Source organism: Nicotiana tabacum, chromosome 8 (genome assembly GCF_000715075.1).
Source record: "Nicotiana tabacum cultivar K326 chromosome 8, ASM71507v2, whole genome shotgun sequence".
Lineage (NCBI taxonomy): Eukaryota > Viridiplantae > Streptophyta > Magnoliopsida > Solanales > Solanaceae > Nicotiana > Nicotiana tabacum.
The window spans coordinates 111,010,642-111,032,334 of NC_134087.1; the positions used below are offsets into that span (position 1 = coordinate 111,010,642).

At 36.0% G+C, this 21,693-nt stretch overlaps 1 protein-coding gene across 1 annotated transcript; it reads left to right on the forward strand.

The window, feature by feature from the left end:
* Positions 1–18,490: 18,490 nt before the first annotated feature.
* Positions 18,491–21,272, forward strand: LOC107780804 (large ribosomal subunit protein uL10z-like). The gene is made up of 5 exons (XM_016601382.2): positions 18,491–18,993; positions 19,712–19,780; positions 20,303–20,401; positions 20,477–20,869; positions 20,955–21,272. The coding sequence occupies exons 1-5, from the start codon at positions 18,736–18,738 to the stop codon at positions 21,093–21,095; spliced, it is 960 nt and encodes a 319-aa protein (XP_016456868.1). The 5' UTR covers positions 18,491–18,735; the 3' UTR covers positions 21,096–21,272.
* Positions 21,273–21,693: the final 421 nt, after the last annotated feature.

A 21,693-nucleotide genomic window follows, 5' to 3' on the forward strand; every position in this document is an offset into this window, starting at 1 on the left:
TCTTTGTAGTATTAATCAAGCATCCACAGATCAATACACCATGTGTCTTATATAAGATATATCCTTCTCAGGCAACACAAAATTATGCTAGCATCCTCGTAAACATCTGAAATCTCCCAAGCTGTCTAAAACTCGTAACCTTTTTTTCAAGGCTGAAGCACAACCTCATCCATACAATCTCAATCCTACACGGCATGATATCAAAGTACGGGAATATCATCATCAACTCTGAATCACGAGTGGGACAAATACTCCATTAACCAGAAACCTTCCACTTAACTCAATCCAGGAGAACATCACAACTCGCAACAAATCTTCTATACCCATAGAAGACATTAACATCAAGCCATGGTCAAAACCATTATGAACACTTCAATACCCACCAGTACATAGCCCATCCATCCGAACTGGATCTATCTAAATCAACCAAGTCACGTAGACTGCCAAACCCAAAAGTAACTCAAACCAAAATGCTCGCTCCAAAGAGATCTTTTAACAAATCTGAAATTGTTTGTTCCATCTCTCAAATATTGCGATGTAGAACCAATAATGGTATACAAGTGTTGTAAGTCTCGGCATTATGCAATGCTAATTTCAGATCTTAGCCACACACAAATTCGGAGGTCCTTAAATACCACATATGAATCTTGAACCCACAATGACCATTCTCTATAGTCACTCACTCTGACCTAGTCTCGAATGCATAACCAAACATGCTGAATAACTAGCATTTCACTAGCACATGAATACTACAAAAGAAGTAATTAAACAATTCTGTCCTCATGCACACCACATCCACAAGGGAATATCAAAACTGAGCCACTCCCCAGCCTCCATATATCCATAAAGTATATTACATCAATGCGTTCAGCAAATTCCTTGCCCAAATCATGCTTGATGGCCCCCTTCTCAAACCATATCAAATTCACAATGCATCCAAATCCAAGAACTATAGCAAGACATGCCCAAATGACCCGATCATTGATGGTAGACTCCTCCACTTGGCTTGGATCCACAAACACCTCATCTACTAACCCAAAATACCCTTCCTTCTAAACTCGCCATGACCTCACGCTGCTATCTAACCGAATCTCCTCATAAGCTCGCATAGCACTAGGCAAAACACACTCTGATCATCTGCCGAATACATACTTATCCTCAAGACAGTCAAGCCAACGTCCTCAAGTGCCCGAACTAATAGTATATACATTCCACTGAGTATAAGCCTAATATGAATCACACAACCTCAAATCTGCTCGTGGGAGATAGCCCACCTATTAACCTCAAATTGACATCTTCATATGATCCTACCATGGTTGCAACCACTAAACAACCAATTAACCTTCCCCAGTTTATACTCGTCAATAAGGTATACGAATCTACTTCATTCCTCCAATGAACGATTGAAAGATCCACCAATACATCCACATCTCAAGATTGTACAATACATCGAGACGATGATCAAGTATTCATAGCCCTTCGTAGCCCATCTACAACATCACAAGTTGTCGGTGCACATTTGAGTCAGAGTAGTCAATATCACACACGAATCGAAGAGAAAAAACTAGAAATTTAGGCTTCAAGCGAATCAAGGTCGCACAATAAGGAAAAAAAAGGCAAGTTTCCTAGATGCCTTGCAGCCTCTCGAAGATAGGTATGGACATCATCATACCGATCCGCAAGACTCTTCTGAATACTTACTCATAACTCGTAGTACCTATGAACCTATAGATCTGATACCAACTTATAACAACCCAAAACTCTACCTAGTCGTGATGGTACCTAACCTTGACATTCTATGTAAGCTAAACAACATATGCCACTACTATACTAAGGAACCAACAACGATAATAAATAAAATAGCAAAAGAATTCAATACAATTATCCCAAGTACGAGTATTACAAGTCATGAGCCACTATGATTTGGATTTATAAAGTTGATATAAAGAATATATACAATATTTGTTTGAAGTTTACATAAACAGAAATGAAGTCTAATATACCATGAACAAGAGGTAGCTTAAATATGAAATGTTGGTATGTCTTCAATGCAAGGCTTCATCTTCCACAACTACTTAGCTCCAAGATCTACACGCAAGGTGCAGAAGTGTAGTATGAGTACAGCTAACCCCATGTACTCAGTAAGTATCTTGACTAATTTCGGTAAAGTAGTGATGAGATTTCTAAGTCAAAAGATACTCACTTACTATTTACTTGTGCAGATGATAAGCAGGACAACAAGGCAAGAGATATGACAAATAATAGAAAGAGCATCAATTGGAGAACTAAGGAGCTAGTTCAACAGACATGGAAACCAAAGACATAACATTATGAATCATTTCTACGAAGGAAACAATAATCATGAAATAGCCAAATATCAATAATAAATACCATTGCGGCGTGCAACCCGATCTTAATATTAATAAATACTGTTGCGGTATGCAACCCGATCCCAAAATCAATTTGAATACAGTTGCAGCATGCAACCTGATCCTAAAATCAATATGAATATCATTGTCATGTGTAACCCGATCCCAATATCAATATAAATAATGTTGCAGCATACAACTCAATCCCAATATCAATATAAATATCATTGTGGCGACAACCCAGTCCCAATATCAATATAAATACCGTTGAATGTACAACTCGATCCCAATATACCAGTTCATATGAAACATCCAATAATAACTAGCACAGGAAAATTCACAATATAGCACAAAGAGAATGAATATGTAGAATTTAACTAGGAAATGCAAACTTGAATGAAGTACAATAGGCAACCCAGTATCCAAGAGCTACCCTCACACATATACATTGAGAAGGCTCCAACAAATCATAAACACACAAACAATCTAATAGTCACCCAATCTGACATAGCATAGAAGAGTAAAACATGAAACGAGTAAAGGCGTGTAGCAAGTAAACACAAGTATCAAGTAAAGGTATTTAATAAGTAAAAGCATGTAACAAGTAGAGGCATGTTGCAAGTAAAGAATGTAGAAAGTAAAGACATCTAACAAGTAAAGGCATGTGACAAGTAAAGACTGGTAACATGTAAAGGCAAGTAAATTCACGTAACAAATAAAGGCATGAAATAGGTAAGGATATGTAACAGTAATAAATCAAGCAGAAAGTGTAGATGTAACGATAAAAAAAGGGGTAGGGACATAGATACAGTAGTAACATACCAAATAGGAAATATAGAGGTAAACTAAGTAAGAAACATAGACGTGAAAGTAACATAAGAGATGCAAAATATAGATATAAACCAAGGTAGAGAGCGCAATCATCCTAGGAACCTCCAAATCCAAGTCCATGCATATGTATAAGTTCAATATCACCATACGAACCTATTAAAACTATCGAAATACGAATGTGGGGTCGTTTACTGACAAGTTAAACCTTGATCAATTCTTCAAACTAAAAGCTTCTACGTTGAGAATTACTCTTTTGAATCAATCCTGAACCTCCCGAAAATCAAAACCAACCATGCACTTAAGTCGTAACGCATCATATAAAGTTATTCAAGACCTCAAACCGCCTTACGGAATGTTAACGCACAAAACAACCGATCGAATCGTTACATTTAAACTCCTAGTAACAATTTTCCCTAATAAGTACAAATGAAGTTAGGAAAACACCCCCACCATCCTATTTAATAAGCATACGCCTCTGTTTTGGTAATATGAAATATATTTACTATAAAATAGAAAAGGTATATTTTGATTCCTTATGTAAATAATATTTTTATTATGAAACTTCTTCTTCATTCTCTTTTTGTTATAAAATATTTGTTATAATGAGTAAAAGTATAAGAGCCTGTTTGGCTTAGCTGATTTAGAGTAGATGATAAGCATTATGTGCTGAAAAGCACTTTTAAGTGCTGAAATTGATTTAAAAAATAAGCAGTTATGTGTTTGGATAAAAGTGCTAAAATTAATAATATGCAACTGAAGAACTAGGTATACGAAGAGTTTTATTTTAAAAAGAAGTATTTTAGGGATAGAATAGCAAATATTTTGGTCAAACTTAAAGTGCTTATCAGCTATAATTTGATAAGTTGAGGGAGACCAACTTATGGCTTTGGCTTATAAGCACTTAACTTATAAACACTTTTAATTTTACCAAACGCGTAAATAAGCCAAAAAGTGCTTATAAGCCAGTTTGACTAGCTTATAAGCTTAGCCAAACACCCTCTAAGTAGTTGCAAGTAAACATGAACCTTAAATCAAGAGCACCAATTAGCTCAGGACTATAAAACCATACTGAGATTAAATTATAGAAAATTAGGCGACACATCAAATATATACATTATATTTATATTCGTAGCTATACTTTGAGAAAATTATCATTTATAGTTATATTTGAATTTTATAGCAAATATACAAATAAGAGATCAATTGTTTTGAACCCGACAAAAGAGAACAACAAGCTCTCATAGCGCAATTAGTTAGAGCGTCCGCTTAGTAAGCGAAGGTCTTGGGTTCGACTCTCAACAAGAGTATTCTATTTTTCTGTATTTATGTATTTCGCCTTGGTTGTATTCGTTGCGCGAATGAATACAATCGATACAAGTTGTATCCTTTGAATATATACCTACATAAAGTCAACCCATGCATTTCGCCTTAGTTGTATTCATTGCGCATTTAAATACAACCGATACAAGCTGGTAACAATTGAACAGTAGCTACGAATAGTAATTAAACAAATTATAATTCTTAGGCTCTAAACTTTTGTGCTTTACAAAAATTCCTCATTCAATAATAAACATAGGCCCGACAATAAGGAAGTGCAACTCGCCCATGGTGAATTGGATTTCTCTTGGCAAAAAGAACTCAATCAAACACAAATAGAGAAAAAAAAATCACCATCCAAGTACAAAAACTGAAAAAATTATACATTATGTTATGAAACAATAAAAGAAGAAGAATAGTATTGCAGAGAAAAGCAGAGAGGGAATTCTTATTGAAATTGGGATGAATTACAATGGAATAGAACCCTCTATTTATAGGGAGAGATTGGCTTAGCCACCAAGCAATAAACCCTAGAATCTCTCTAAATATAGACATTCACCTTAAATAGAATTCTATTTATAACACTCCCCCTTGAATGTCTATTCAACAGATAATGTGCATCGTTAAAACCTTAACTAAAATAAAACCCAGTGAAAAACAATTCTAGAGAAGGAAAAAGAGTACACATATCTAACAATACGCTTTTTGGTTGCCTCATTAAAAATCTTGCAAGAAAAACCCAGTGGGACAAAACCTTGTAAGGGAAAAAGAGTACAACGCGCATTAACTCCCCTGATAAAAGCATCAATTTACATCCTTGAGTCTTCACATTCCAATCTTGTGCACCATCTTCAAGAGATCGTTGGTAGAGATTTGATAAATAAATCAGTCATATTAACTTGAATGAATATATTGCATCTTGAAATCATCATTCTTGATAGAGATGTAATGTCTTCATAAACTTCCGTAGAATGGCCTTTTCGATATCTCCATAGAGGTATTCTCGCTATCACATTATCATGCTTATAGTTATAGCAAGATACATATGTGCACAAATTGCACTTAGGATGTGGTACTTCAAGACCAAGAATTGTATATACTTTAAGCGACTTAAATCCTTCATGGATTGTCATATAAGTTAAGTCATATAAGCCATAGAATAGATTTTAGATGTATATCAAATTTTTATGTCATGCTAGACATATAAGATAAATAAAAGTGATTGCACACACCATTGACTTTATACTTTCAAGTGTTTGAACTGCAGGTCCAAATACTTATCTTTCATATGAAACCAATTCTATTCGAATTGCGTCTCTTCTATTTGGCCAAAAATTTTGTGTCTATATTCGATACACTTAAGATCCTCATATATACTTAGCGCTATGATAGATGTCATCGACGAACATTTTATATCGATTCCAACATTTTTTCATAAAGACATAACATAGAGATCTCTTCATTCATATTTTCAGGTACCTGAATCTCTCATGAGATTTTATGAAGTGTTATGTCATGTGATTTTCTAGATCACTTGCCTCCTTATTATGATCACTTTGATCATTTGCACATCTTCTTTATCAATAAGTTTTATTTGAAACCGATTTGTCTATATGGTTTAAGCGTACCATAGACTTTGTCCTTCTAGGACTTAATAGGAGCATTTGCAATGAGAATATAATTACTTTCTTTGGGTCAGCAAATGCGTCTAGCATACTTTGCAATATATTGCAGATGAATTATCTTTTATGAACTTCAAGTTCATATTATCGTATTTGAGGATCTAGATATACAAATGATAATAAATTCCAAGTAACTTTTTCTCAACTGTTTATCATGTCTCCCCCTCATGTTAGAAAAACTAACTTGCTTTCTCAACTTTGAAAGCCCATCTTTGTGTGTCATGATGTTAATCAAAATATACACCGCACATCAATAATAATAAGATGGAATTATTTGGTTCCTGACCCCGAACCACTTATGAAGGGAGAATATAATATATTTTCGTATATGACCTATATCAAACTGATATAGATAACTTTGTTCTCATCAGCAACAATTTAGCTATTAAGTGGAGGCACTCAATAAATTATTTTGCTAAACCAGCTGTGATGTAAACCAACTTATCAAGATGAACTTCTTGAATAAAAAATCTGGAAATTATGCTCTAAATCAAATTATTGAGCAAGTTACCTCGCAAACACCATGTTGCGGGTTAATAATAATCGCACATGTAACCATCTCATAGATGCATCCTATGTGGTATACATGGCAGATGAATGGGCCCATATTCACCTTTGATATTTTCAAAATTTATGGGATTCAATCCCAACTTTAGTTGGTCAATTAATTAATGAGAATAAGCAATATAATAGAATTCGTAAAGAACTTTCTAGTTCTTTAATAGTTACCCATGTGAATTCTCTATTATTTTTGCACATCATACTTAAATTGATATGGCTAAACCAGCTATGTCAACTGGATATCAATAAACTCCAAATTTATTATGATATGGGTTTTATATCAATAAAGTTCTATTTTATTGTGGTATTCTTTTATTTGTGTAGTACAAACTGGAGAATAAAACGGGTAACTTTTCACATAAATATTATTCCGCTACAAGTTGTAGTAAGAGAAGATATTAAATCTTCCTTTATTTATAGTCTCAATATAACCAACCGCTTTCGCGAATACTTTAGAAACTGAATAAGTTTCTTTGAGACTTACTACAACACAATACCTTATTGGTAATCAATTGTGTTTCTCCAAAATAGTATAATTGGATCTTCCAGAGCTCTCAATTAATTTTGTACTACCACATATTCATCAACATTCATATGGTCATATATCTCTTTCAAGGAGAAAGTTATACCATTATGGTCATGGTCAAAATTATATGCAAGATATGTTTCTTGCATTATTGTTGTCCTTTAATAATCACATTGCCAAAATGTTTTGGCGTACAATAGGTACGTGACCAATGACCATTCATGCCATAATAATGACATTATTTTCTTATATCATCTTAAACCTCCTTCTAGAGGTGAGTATGGTATATTCACTACCACTAGCACGTTCATATTCTTCCAAGAATGAATATGTATTCATAAATAAGATGTTGTCACATTCACATCATGAATGGACCATAATCATCTATATGTGCTTTATAAAATCTCATGTCAAATCGATGACAAACATTACTTTCACAGAGTGAAGGATTATTTTGAGAATCCTTATTATTCTCATTACTCAATGATGACGATTATAATTTATTCGTCTATTGCCACGTCCACATCCATTGATACATTCATAGTAGTAATTTTATCTTCTTTCAGACTTATCACATACTGCTATCATATTCTCTAAAGGGAATGAGAATGGAGCAAATTCAATGGGACGAGTTTTTAATTCTTTGCCCACAATCATACACGAATTTGATCATGGCAAGGCACAGAAATTTTACCACTTTGGGTGGTTATAATTTCTTTCAAACTCCATTAGAGTTGCAATCAAAATTTATCGTATTTGCTTGTATTTAAAATCAAAGTATAGAATGTCAAGAATTTGAAAGAGAAAAGTAAAATACTTACCTTAAATTCAGAATTTAATCATGAAGGAAGTTCAAAGAACAATTGACAATCATTATGCTCAATCCCAAAACTACTCAATTGATTAGAGTCTCGTGCTGATAACGTGTTATAAAACAATAAAAGAAGAAGAATGGTATTGCAGAGAAAAGCAGAGAGAGAATTCTTATTGATATTGGGATGAATTATAATGGAATAGAACCCTCTATTTATAGGGAGAGATTGGCTTAGCCACCAAGCAATAAACCTTAGAATTTCTCTAAATATAGACATTCACCTTAAATAGAATTCTATTTATAACACATTACAAATACTCAATAAATAGGATCTTAAAACTCCTTCCACTTGTAAGAACCCATAAGTTCCAAGTAAGACCTAAGCAAAAGGCAATATTAGAAACAATTATCGAAACAAACCTTCACAAATGATACCAAGATTTACGTATAAATAAAAGACCTTTCAAATCGAATAAAAAAATCACGAGACCAAAGGTATACCAAAATGGGAACTTGATTGTGACAATATAACGCAACTAGGATTACGAGAAGAACAAAGGAACATGAAACTTATTTCTCTTTTCATGAATGGAACAAAATAAGTAGCGACCAGAAAATTAAATGCGTCTTTTCTTTTTGCTAGTACTGAAGTAGCATTCCAGCGAGACTGGAGTCCGGAACCAAAATGTGGTTTTTTTGGACAAGTAACATCTTAATAGGTGTAAGAAAAAAAGATGACATTTTTATATATAGCGCCCAAATATTGGGCGCTATACATTAACATTAACTGTGTCGCTAATGTATAACGCCCAGTATTTGGGCGCTATATATAAAAAGCTGACACTAACAGTATAGCACCCAAATACTCGGCGCTATACATATTTTTTAGAAATCGATCGTCTTCTTCAAGATGACGATTTTGCTTCTACTTCCTCAATATTTTACATATTCTTTTTCTTGGTCCCCCACTCCCATACTCGCTGCCCCACCATTTTAAAAAAAAATAAAAAAAATTTTGGGTCCCCCGTCACATAAAAGATGAAGAACATAGGTCCCGCATTCGAGTAGAGCTTCGTATTATTGTTGATTCACACTTCCGGAGTCAAAAATTCAATCTATTTGCTTTCCGAAAATTCTAAATCGAGGTATTTCGGTTTATTTTAAGTTGAAACTTTTATAATAATGCATATTATTTGATTTGTATGTGTTCTATTTCGGTTTGTGTTTTTTTTTTCAAAACTAGTATGTTAAATTTATCCGGATTTAATATTAATGTTTTATAAAAAAATATAAATTTGTCAAATAAATTTGTCTGTTAATATCCTGATTTATATATATGTGTTTACATGTCGTTTTGTGTTTTATTTGCAATTAAATTTATTTGTTGTTTATGTTTAGTTTAGATTATTTTTTAGCGTAGTAAAATCTAGACCTTTTTAGCGTAGTAAAATGTAGACCCTTTTAGCGTAGTAAAATTTAGAGCCTTGTAGCGTAGTAATGTGTAGTATTTTAGCTTAGAATTTCTTTTGTTTAAGTATCTTATACTGGTAGTTGAAATGCAAACTTTGTACAATTAAGTTAATAATTGTATCAACACACATAATTACTAATGTTAATTTGGTGCCACTGGGCCTCAAAATATCAAGCCCGGAACCCATAGATAGGTATATATATATATATATAATTTGTACAATTAAGTTATTAAAAAATATGAATTTAAATTATAAAACAAACACATAATTATTAATGATAGTTTGGTGCCACTAGGCCTCAAAATATCGAACCCGGAACCCCCACATATATATATAATTTGTACAATTAAATTATTAAAAAATATGAATTTAAATTATACAATTAAGTTATTAAAAAATATGAATTTAAATTATAAAACAAACACATAATTATTAATGATAGTTTGGTGCTATATATATATATATATATATATATATAATTTGTACAATTAAGTTATTAAAAATATGAATTTAAATTATAAAACAAACACATAATTATTAATGATAGTTTGGTGCCACTGGGCCTCAAAATATCGAGCCCGGAACCCATAGGTATATATATATAAAAATATATATATATATATGTATATGTATATATATGTATATGTATATGTATATGTATATATATATATATATATATATATATATATATATATATATATATATATATAATTTGTACAATTAAGTTATTAAAAAATATGAATTTAAATTATAAAACAAACACATAATTATTAATGATAGTTTGGTGCTACTGGGATTCAATATCGAGCCTGAAACTCATAGGTATAATTTTTGTATAACGCTAAAAATTGTATATCTCAAAAAATTAATATTTAATATACAGAATAAAATACAATTAATGTTGTTTTAATTTACAGTTGACGACATGGACGCGACTATACATCCCGGCACACGGACGTTGGATCTATTAGCCCTACAGCCCCAGCATAGATCCGAGTATATATGGGACGGACAGTTACTTACGTAGACTTTCCGGGTCAGGAGAGTGGATCTATTGTGGGAGTTTTTGAGTCATAGAGTTCTACATCCCCGCTTGGTCCATTACCTGGAGGAGATGAGATTATATAGGATTATTAGGATTGGCCGGATACAGCTCGACTGGGCTTTGATCATGGCCTTGATTATGCGGTAGCGACCGGAGACGCACACTTTCCATCTACCCATCGGCGAGGCCACCATCACACTTCAGGACGCTGAGATTTTATATGGCTTGTCCGCTGATGGCTTGCCAGGTTTACTGCCTGTGACCATGAGATATTATTCGCGGCAATCTTATTGGGATATGTTGTACATGCTCACGGGTTTCAGGCCGGAAGACGAGACTGTAGCGTCTGGGTCCAGTCGTATGCAGTTGGTCCCCATTAGAGACCACCTAGAGCAGATCCATCATACTATCACCGACGAGTCAGCGGAGGTGGATGTACAGCGATATACGAGGCTGCTGTTGCTCCTTCTACTTGGGGGGGTCTTGTTCCCGAACACTTCGGGGAACCTAGTGAGCCTCCGTTTTCTGCATCATATTGGCCGGTTCGAGGATACAGCCATCTACAGCTGGGGTGGTGTTGTCATCTCATATTTATACAGGCAGATGTGTCGCGCTTGCATCGGCACACAGAGAGACGTTGGTGGCTTTCTACCGCTCTAATAGGTGACAACAAATTCAAATAATATGTCCATTAGTTACAATTCTACCTAGTTATAGTTAATCTTATACTTTACGTCAACTTTGTATGTTAGGTTTGGGCCTGGGAGCAATTACTGCAGTTTCAGCCACCTCTACCACAGCTACCGGCTAATGTAGAAATTCCGCATCTCCCTCTAGCCTGTAGGTGGGTTATACGTCGTACTCTTACACGAGAGTATGATGCCCATCACAATCTCCCCCTCTGCAGGAATGTGTTGGATCTGCTAGAAGACGCACAGGTGAATATCTAACTAAACTTACCTGTTATAGATTAACTTAGTGTTGCGCATACTAACAGTTTGTGTTCTTCTTTGATAGTTCATCTGGACGCCGTACAGTGATGAGGTGATAGGTACCCTGCCAGCGTATTGCACGTTCGGCCGACATATTTGGAGGGCTTCTGTCCTGCTCATATGTCTCGATATTGTCGAGCATCATGCCTCCGAGCAGGTATTTCGTCAATTTGGCCTGCCGCAGCCTATACCGAGTCACCTACATGGCCTTCTTTACATTATGAGAGGGATGATCGGTCCAGGGCGGACGACACATTTATGGCATGGCTTGACGAGCAGTTGGGTACTTGGGACAGGCGAGGTGACTTGGCCCCACCTCGACAACACTTTCCTATTCAATGTTATATGGCATGGTACCGCACTGTTTTCCGACTTTTTATCGCCAGTTCATCAGGCAAACGATCGGTACGTCCCATACGCCGGGAGACACGAGGCCCTGGTATGTTTTCTGTTATTATTAATTATATACCTGTAATTTAGTGCCAAATATGTAGTTTATATTTTTTACTTTGTGCAGACAATTGGATTGCATACCGTCTATCATAGGGGGCAGCAGATGCAGAGTCATGTCCACGATCCTGTGGTCATGCAGGAGTATAGTCGTCGATTCATGGATGTGGCTACCCAGACACTACAGCGAGCCCGATCGGATCAGCGTTTGGCACACGAGGCTGATTATATGGACACAGCGCAGTACCAGCGAGGTCGTGGTATCCCACGAGCTGGACGTGCCCGACGAGCTAGTGGTGCCGGACGATGTAGTCGTGGGCGAAGAGGAGGTGGTCCCCAGTAAGGGGGCGTTGAGGCTCATGCTGATGATGTTGCTGCTGATATGGCAGGTGGCATGCATGAGATAGACATGTCGTCTTACAGCCTTGGAATTTATCGCACTCCAGTGCCATCGCAGGTGACCCCATCGGGTCAATTATTGATCACGGGCTCAGATATTCAAGGAGTGGATTGGGGTAGATACTTCCCAGGCCCGTCTACCACTGATGAGAAGTGACTGACCCAAGATTTTTATAGTGGGCGCCGACTGAGTTATGGCTCCACATCACATACGCAGGTATGAGTTTATTAGTATTGAATTTGAATTTGTTTTAACTGTAACTTATTTATTTTCTTTAACTTTATTAATTTCCTTTTTAAGGCTTCATGCGATGCTGCGACAGATGACTACATTCAGGATCCAGACACGATGATGGTAAGAGAATATAAATTGTTGTGAATTGTTATGTAGTTTTCTATACTAAGTTTCATATTATTATGTAGCCTTCTACTGGACCTGACAACACCATCGATACATGTCATCCTGCGCCGCATCCGGCTATAAGGAGACGACTTGATGATGATGATCCTGATAGTGCACCCGGGCGGGAGGGGATACGGCTCAGGCCAGCGGCTGCATTGAGACACACCTGATGCAGGACACATTGATTCGGCCTTCCTTTTTTTTATTTGGTGTAAATAATATTTTTGTATACATTAACCACAATATTTAATCGAATATGCCCATTACTTTTTTTAGTTCCCCATTCATTTGGTAGTTTCATATAACAACACAAGCACTTAAACTTAACTTCCACTTCAATTAAAATAACATTTAGTACAACAAACAAGGAAAACGTTACTACAGCACAAACACAAGCACAAACACAAACATAGCAGGCCAACATAATAAAAATACATGAAATATGAAAAATACATTAAACACATACATGCCAATGTTTAGCCCAGGTTGCCATTTATTCTTCGCTCCAACCACTTAAATTGTTCTTCCAGTTGTTCTTTTTCTTCTTCTACCTCTTTCAGTTTCGCCTTCACCTCCGCAAGTTCCCGTTTATATTTTTTTTACGTTCTTTTTATGCTTCACAATTCCATTGTGTTTTCCATTTTTCTTTTCTCACCTCTTTCAGTTTCACCCTCAAGTCTGCAATAATTCTATTGTTTTCTTTTTCATGTTCTCGTTGTCTTAAACACGCATTATGAAGATACTACAGTTGTTCTCTGTAGCATTCCTCATAACATGGTTCATCAACCCATTCCTCAAAATTACAAATAGGTTTGCCGGGAACCTTATAAAACTGGTTCATACAGTGCCAGTAGCGGCGTCCAACTTCACCACCGTCCCAACAATTTTGCATCAAGCATGCTTTTCCACACTTGCACTTTGGTGGACGAAGAGGTTGAGCCATTTGTGAAATATTTGCTTTTAGTAAAAAAACCTTACTTTTAATGAAATATTTGCTTTTAGTAAATTTTGAGCACACAAAATAACTACAATGATCCCGTTATTTATAGGCGAGACAACACACACATAACGTAGTGTTCAACCGCGCTAAATACATAACGTACTATCTAATGGCGCTATATTTTGCGTGTTAAATATCATGATGTTGACAAGACAACTTTATGTTAGTTGGTCAGCTTTTTCAGTTCGACAAGACAGTATACAGATAATTTTATTAAATTATTATTTAAATAGGTAAAATGGGAAAGTACAAATCATAATTAACAAGCATAATTTTATTTCATAAATCTTGCAACATAGACATAACAACTAATTATTACAACATCAACTCATGGGTAGTTAGGTACACTAGAAGAACACCCACCACGAGCTTGATTAGTTTTGCCACCCAAACCAGCTGAAGGACATTTACGACGGTCGTGTCATGTTTGCAAGCATATACCACATTTGCACGCATAAACGGTATCACTAACATCCATTTGGTTCTGTATACGCGTTCTCTTCTGCACCTGTATTTTACGCAAATAGGACTTGTTACACACCATTTTAAATGGTTCCGGAGGCCACTAATGCTCAGCACCCACTGGCTGCAACTGACCACTATATGTGTTTAGGTACTTGGAAACACTATATTGTTGATCAACATAGTTGGTCTCCGCATAACCAACACGTTGAAAACACTTGATGGCATGTGAGCAAGGCATGTGGTAGATGGACCATTTCCCACAGGAGCATAACCTTACAGATTCATTTACAGTATGTACATTATTACCCCGATTATTATGGATAGCGGTGCGAACTTCAAAAATACCTCTTTCGTTATCATACTGCAAAAATGAATGCCAATATGCTCGCCGTCTGTATTTCTCAAATCTTTGCATCGGCACTGGCATAAATTCAACACCCCTTTCCATCAATTCCGTTGCAACTACAGACCGTTCAACAAACCTCTCCGACATCTGCTTGAACGAAATCCGCACCATGGCTGTAACGGGAAATCCTCTTGCCGACTCGTTGAAGGACTCTAACACGTTCGTAGTAAGAATTCCCTATCGTCTGCCACCATCCGCATGCAAAGTCCACTTTTCTGGGTGATGTCTCATTAACCAACAATAGGCTGCCTCGTCTTCTTGCCTGATAGAATCCATATGCCTCCGGAATTTATGCTGTTGGTGGTCTGTTGCTGCCAATCCACATCAAATCATGTAGATCTTTGTTGGGATGTGCCATCTGGAAATTGGCCTTAAAGTGCCTCACACAGTAACGGTGGTATGCATAAGGTTCTTGTCATGCAGGCAAGTTCTCCACAGAACTTAATATACCACCCTGCCGATCAAATATTGGACAAATACCTGAACGCTGTTTGACAACGTGCTCTTTCAGGTGGTTCAAAAACAGCATCCACGTCTCTGTGCTTTTATTGGCACAAATAGCAAAAGCTAGAGGAAATATCTGTCCATTAGCATCCACTGCCACGACTATCAATAGCTTGATATCGTATTTTCCATAGACATGAGTTCCATCTATGGATATTACGGGCCGACAATGCGAAAAACCATCAATTACTGGCTTAAACGCCCAGAACACGTAATTGAATATGTATTCTGGTGTTCCCGGGCTCCGCTCAAGCTTCCATTCAACAACTGTCCCGGGGTTAAAGTGCTACAGTGCGGCCATGTACTTTGGCATAGATGCAAATGACTTATCCCAATTACCGTAGACAATTTCAAATGCTCGCTTGCGCCCGAGAAATGCCTTTCTTTTCGTAATGGTATGGCCATATTCCTGGTGGACTGATGTAATGCACTCTTTGATTTTCTACCTTATGGACGCTTTGAGGTGCGGAATAAGTACAAGAGAAATCAAGTCAATATCCAAGTTGAAGTGATTCCCGTTGAATGTGTCCATTTCGCATGTGTGGGTGGGAATGTATTTACCCACTTTCCACATACCTGTCTTCTTCTTGGTTGCACGCAACATCCAATTACATGGCCAAAACCACCTGCGGCAAACAACCTTGTATACCATCGGACTTGACTCCCATACCTGCATCTCACAACACTCTTTTACGTTGTGCATTTTATAAGCCCTGCTTACGCGCGCTTTATCAGGAAAAAGCATCCCCTTTGCAAGCACCGTTGGTCTAGACTCATCCCACATTGCTGTCCGGATTTCATCAAAATCCCTTGTGAGAGCTTCCACATCCGACACGGTTGGCAAGTTAACAATGTAAGGAATCTCCCTTGAATGAAACGACACTTCGAACTCGTACACTCTTCTTCTAGGGGGGTTTCTCTTTAAATCAGGTCCTTTCTCCTCATCCTGCGCATCACCATCCTCACGAGGAAAGGGTGTCTCGTCTCCGGATTCATCGGCATTGTTATCGTAATCACTGTTCTGTTCCTCACTTTGTGCATCTGCTAGATCCCGATATAATACGTCATTTTCGGGCAATTGAGTGAGTACGGGTGGTTCAACTTGCTCGTTTTCACTGCACAGCCAACAAAAATATAAGCTACTGAATTAATAAATATTTTCCATATAGCTATATCACTTAACTTACAAGTCGTAATGTGATGTAATTCCACGATGGACGTTTTCAATTAGGTGATGACTACCGGATGGGCCACTTGTAAAATTCATATCCGGCCGGTACCCCCTATTAAATATATGAGCGTTAATACAAATTCAATACACCAAAAATATATATAATTAACACAAATAAAAATTGAAGTTTATTACTCGTCTTGTGAATTATGGAAAGCAGGGTATAAATTATTTTCTCGCTGCTCATTCGCCGGCGGTGATAAGTTTAAATCAAGGAAAACTCTTTCATCCGGAACCTGTCCAGCAAAAACTGCTCCAGAATAACCACCTGATGACTGAGGGTTATCTCTACTATGCACGACCTCGTTTTTTGGAAGGTCTTCGGCCTTCACGTACATCTCCAACATTGTGATTACAAGAAATTCCCGACATTCATTCGGAGTCCTCAGAAAATCACTCAAAGTTTCATCATCGTCGATGTTAAACTCCGAGTAAAAAGCAACCCCTTGCGGAGTGACGGAATACGGATATCTTCCGGTTACTTTAAGTATCACTGAACGTTTCCTCACACTCATTTTTTTGCATAACAACGATATCAATTTATCGTACTCCATTGTAAGTGGCAATTTAACATGACACTGAGCAGGTAAACTGTAGCCCACAGAGTTATTCTCCATCACAACCTCACCCCCCAATATAATGAAACTCTTATTCTACGCTCTTCAGACATAATGAAAAAATGCTGGAGAATTTAACAACAATAAACATTTCAACAAGAGTATGGAAATGGCTAGCCGGGAAATTTCTACACTATACACCTTTTGAATGAATTTCTATACAATCCTAACCTCTTTATATAGGAAATGGCTAGCCGGGATTTCTTTTTTAATTTTTATATATAGCGCCCAAAAAGTGGACACTATATGCTTTTGAATTATTGAAGTCGGGAATTATTGGTGGGGCCAGGAAAAAGGTATATAGCGCCCAAATACTGGACGCTATACATAAAGTTTTATGTATAGCACCGGGTATTTGGGCGCTATACTGTTAGTGTCAGTTTTTTATATATAGCGCCCAAATACTGTGCGCTATACATTAACGGTACAGTTAACGTTAATGTATAACGCTCAGTATTTGGGCACTATATATAAAAATGTCATCTTTTTTTTACATCTATTAAGGTGCTACTTGTCCAAAAGAACCATATTTTGGACTCGTGAGACTGCACCAGCCAATTGAAAAGAGCATGAATAGGACAAACTAGCTAGTACCCTTTTCTTTCTTGGTGCTCAAGAAAAACAAATATATATATATCATTTTATATTTATTTTTTTCAAAAGCTAGAAAAATTGACTAGCTATACAGATAAATGTTCATGTTTTCAAAAGCTACAAGTACACACTAACAATTTCAAAAGTTAAACTAAAGTCAATTTATTTTATCTTATTTTTCCTCACTAAAAGAAATATTTATTATATTCTAAAAATTGAAAAGAGAAAAAAGAACCCGTTGAAAACCGAAACAACAAAACTCGTTTTACTTTTATTTCGATTTGATTCATGTAAAATTAACTTGGACTAATGTTGATCTATTTTATAACAAAATAAATCACAATAACCTTCAACTTTTAACAATATGCTTAAAATGGAAAACAATATAAAAAACCCCTATTCAATAAAAGAAAGTGAAAACGAAATAGCGAAAGAAAAGGAAACAAACCGTCTGAATAGGTCAAGCAAGTTACCACATGCAATCCTGTAAACTATAAAATCTCCTGGTCCTCATCCATCTTCGCCTTTGATGTTAGAAAATTTCATACAGTGAAGTAAATTGGGTCTACAAATGATGGAACTTAATTTTTTTTATTAATGATAGTAAATGTTATTTTTCTTAATTTTATATTCTTAAAACATTGACATAATATATTACTAGCCAATAACTTTATCAAGACAAAAATTCATGAAAATATATTTCCTCCACATAGAAAACCCTTTTTATAAAAAATCAAAAGATTATTCACAAAAGGTTATCTTTCAAAGGACATTTGTTGGATAACATTTCAATTTCCTAATTCCAAAATTTGTTTTTTCAATTCTCTAAAAGTCTTCTTTTCGGAATTTTAAATCTCTAGGTTCCCCATTCAAGAATTATTTCCATTTAATTTCTGCACGTATATCCATTTACGTACAAGCACTAGTCTCCCTGCAACCTGCAAACCTGACCACCTTTCCATATATATTTAGCTTAGGGTTCCCAATCCCATTGCAGAAAACTTCTCCTTCACACTCTCCACCATTTTTCTTTTCTTTCAAAAACGAATTGAAGAATATGGCAGTGAAAGTAACAAAAGCTGAGAAGAAGGTTAACTATGACAAGAAGCTATGCAAGCTTCTTGACACATATCAACAGATCCTAATTGTGGGTGCAGATAATGTGGGTTCTAATCAGCTACAGATGATCCGCAAGGGATTACGTGGTGACTCTATCGTTTTGATGGGGAAAAATACAATGATGAAGAGGTCTATTAGGATCCATGCTGAGAAGACCGGCAATAATGCTTTCCTTGCCCTCATCCCTTGCCTTGTGGTTTGTTTCTTTTACACCTTTTTCTTCATTATATTGGTTTCTTACTGCTTCTTTGTTTAGTTGTGGGATATAGATTTGGGTGTTTTCTTATTTTGGTTTTGTTTCTTAGGACCAGAAAAATCAGTACACTTTTTGCTTTAAAGTGCTCGTGTGTAGTTTCTTATTATGTACAAATTTTTGTCTCATTTTTTTTTTCTTTTGAGATGGACGTTCAAATTGTCAGACTAGAAACTAAGCTTATTTGTTTTCTGTTTCTGAGATCCATTAACCCTATTTCGATAGAGAAATATCTTTTTAAAATCAGATCTGGCTTCATAATAATAATTCTGGGATTTTTTTACATGTCTGTGAGATGATCTTTTTTTTCTTCCTTTCCTTTTCGGATCACTGTTATTTTGGTTTCTTGGGACTAAAGGAATAGGTACTGTTTTCCCGTAAGAGGTAAGGTAGAGGGACTTGCTGAAATTTGGCTTAGTTTATTGTTGTTATTATTATTGTTGGTGGTACTATTAATATTATTGTTGTTATTTCTACATTTTATTATTCCATAAATAGATTAGAAAAAATGTTTCTAAATAGAGCAGAATATATAGAAGATTCATATCATCAATTTAACTAGCTAGTTTGGGATTGAATGGTAATTGATAATCTAACTATAGCATTTAGCGATCTTTAATGATTCTCTTCCGCTTCCGCCTCATGTGTAATATTGTAACAGGGTAACGTGGGATTGATCTTCACTAGAGGAGACCTGAAAGAAGTCAGCGATGAAGTATCCAAGTACAAGGTATAATGTAAATTATGGTCACGTTTTCCTTTCTCGTTTCCCATTTTCTTCCTTTCGGCATCTAAGATTTATCTTTATTCTTTTTGGTTTGCTGGTCATAACTCTACTGTATTATCAGCGCCTCCATATATGTAAAAGAGATTAATAGTGTGTTTGGCTAAGCTTATAAGCTGGTCAAATTGGCTTATAAGAACATTTTGGCTTATCTACTCATTTGGTAATCGTTAATTTGTTATTGAAATGAAGTTCTAGAACAAAATCGATTGGTATTCAATGACTAGCCTTTTGCTACCAAAGTTCTGATTGAATTGTTTCTTTTCCCCTTAAAAGATGTTGCTTATGAGTTGATTTGGGTCCCAAGTCATTTGTGATCTGGCTTCTTAGTTTTGCAATCTTTGATGATTAAACGCCATACAAAATAGTTTTACATCTATCAATCTTCACTTGTTTTTTTTTTGAGTAGTGTGTACTTTATTTATCTGAAGTATGAGAATTCTAACTTAAACAATTGACAAAAAAAAGGTTGGAGCACCTGCTCGCGTTGGCCTGGTTGCACCAATTGATGTGGTTGTTCCTCCTGGAAACACTGGACTTGATCCTTCCCAAACCAGTTTCTTTCAGGTTCAATTCTTTCAATATTTCCCAAGCTGCTCATGTTTTTATCTGTATGGATAATCTCAAAACCCCTTTTTTTAGGTACTCAATATCCCAACTAAAATCAACAAGGGCACTGTTGAGATCACCATCCCTGTGGAGATTATAAAGAAGGGGGAGAAAGTGGGCTCCTCTGAGTCTGCACTTCTGTCTAAGTTGGGTATTAAGCCATTCTCTTATGGTCTCATAGTCCAATTTGTCTATGACAGTGGTTCTGTTTTCAGTCCTGAGGTTCTTGACCTCACAGAAGATGATCTTATTGCTAAGTTTGCTGCTGGACTTTCCAATGTTGTTGGTCTTTCTATGCTTCTTTCATATCCTACTCTTGCTGCTATTCCTCACATGTTCATCAACGGGTACAAGAATGTTCTGTCATTTGCCATAGCAACAGAATACTCATTCCCACAGGCTGAAAAAGTGAAAGAGTACTTGAAGGTTAACACTAACTGCAATTCTTGAAAGCCCTTTAACTAATGCATTATTCTTGACACTATTTTAACAAAATGTTTTGAACTTGCAGGACCCGAGCAAGTTTGCTACAGCTATTGCTGCTCCAGTAGCTACTAAACCTGCTGTTAAACCTGCTACTGCCAAGGAGGAAAAGAAAGAAGAACCTGCTGAGGAGGATGATGATGACTTTGTCGGCGGATTGTTTGATTAAGTAGTTCAATCTAGTGATGGCTTCAGGTCCTATATTTGCAATGATGAATGCTATTATGGGTGTCTAGGAGGATGCTTTTAAACAATTTCCATTTTGTTTGCTATCATTCAGATGTTTCATGCACTGATGTATTAGTTCTGTTGTTTCAGTGGAGTTCTAACTTTTGGCTTTTTGTTATCCTTGGCATTTGCTCCTCTCATTGGCTTTGATTGTTGCATCTGGATAGCTATATGCTTCTTGGCCTTAACTTAATAATATAGAATCAGCATGCGATATAGCTCTTTGGTTCATAGGAATCTTGCTCTAATTTAATTTGCAATGATGTCCTAAATATTAGACCACCTGGATAAGGATATCCATTTGAAAGTTAACTTTCATTCATAGTTGGAGAAGAGATTAGCTGATCTTATTACAAACTGAAATTTCCAGAGTGCAGAATTTCCCTTGTGATGATATTAAGTGATGCTTTTGAGTTCAAAGAGTTGGTGGAATCCACGAAGGGCAATTTTGAGAGAGCAAAAGCATGCCCTTCTCAGTCTAATAAGCTTCCAGTTAGCTTAAAGTTCATTGATACTCCTTTTCGCCTTTTGGTGAAAAA

What these genes read in the sequence shown, in the direction of transcription:
- LOC107780804 (XM_016601382.2), top strand. Translation starts at nt 18,736, where the DNA reads ATGGCAGTGAAAGTAACAAAAGCTGAGAAGAAGGTTAACTATGACAAG. An exon ending in CCCAAACCAGTTTCTTTCAG is followed by an intron (nt 20,402 to 20,476) that starts GTTCAATTCTTT and finishes CCCTTTTTTTAG; the next exon opens with GTACTCAATATCCCAACTAA. An exon ending in AAGTGAAAGAGTACTTGAAG is followed by an intron (nt 20,870 to 20,954) that starts GTTAACACTAAC and finishes TTGAACTTGCAG; the next exon opens with GACCCGAGCAAGTTTGCTAC.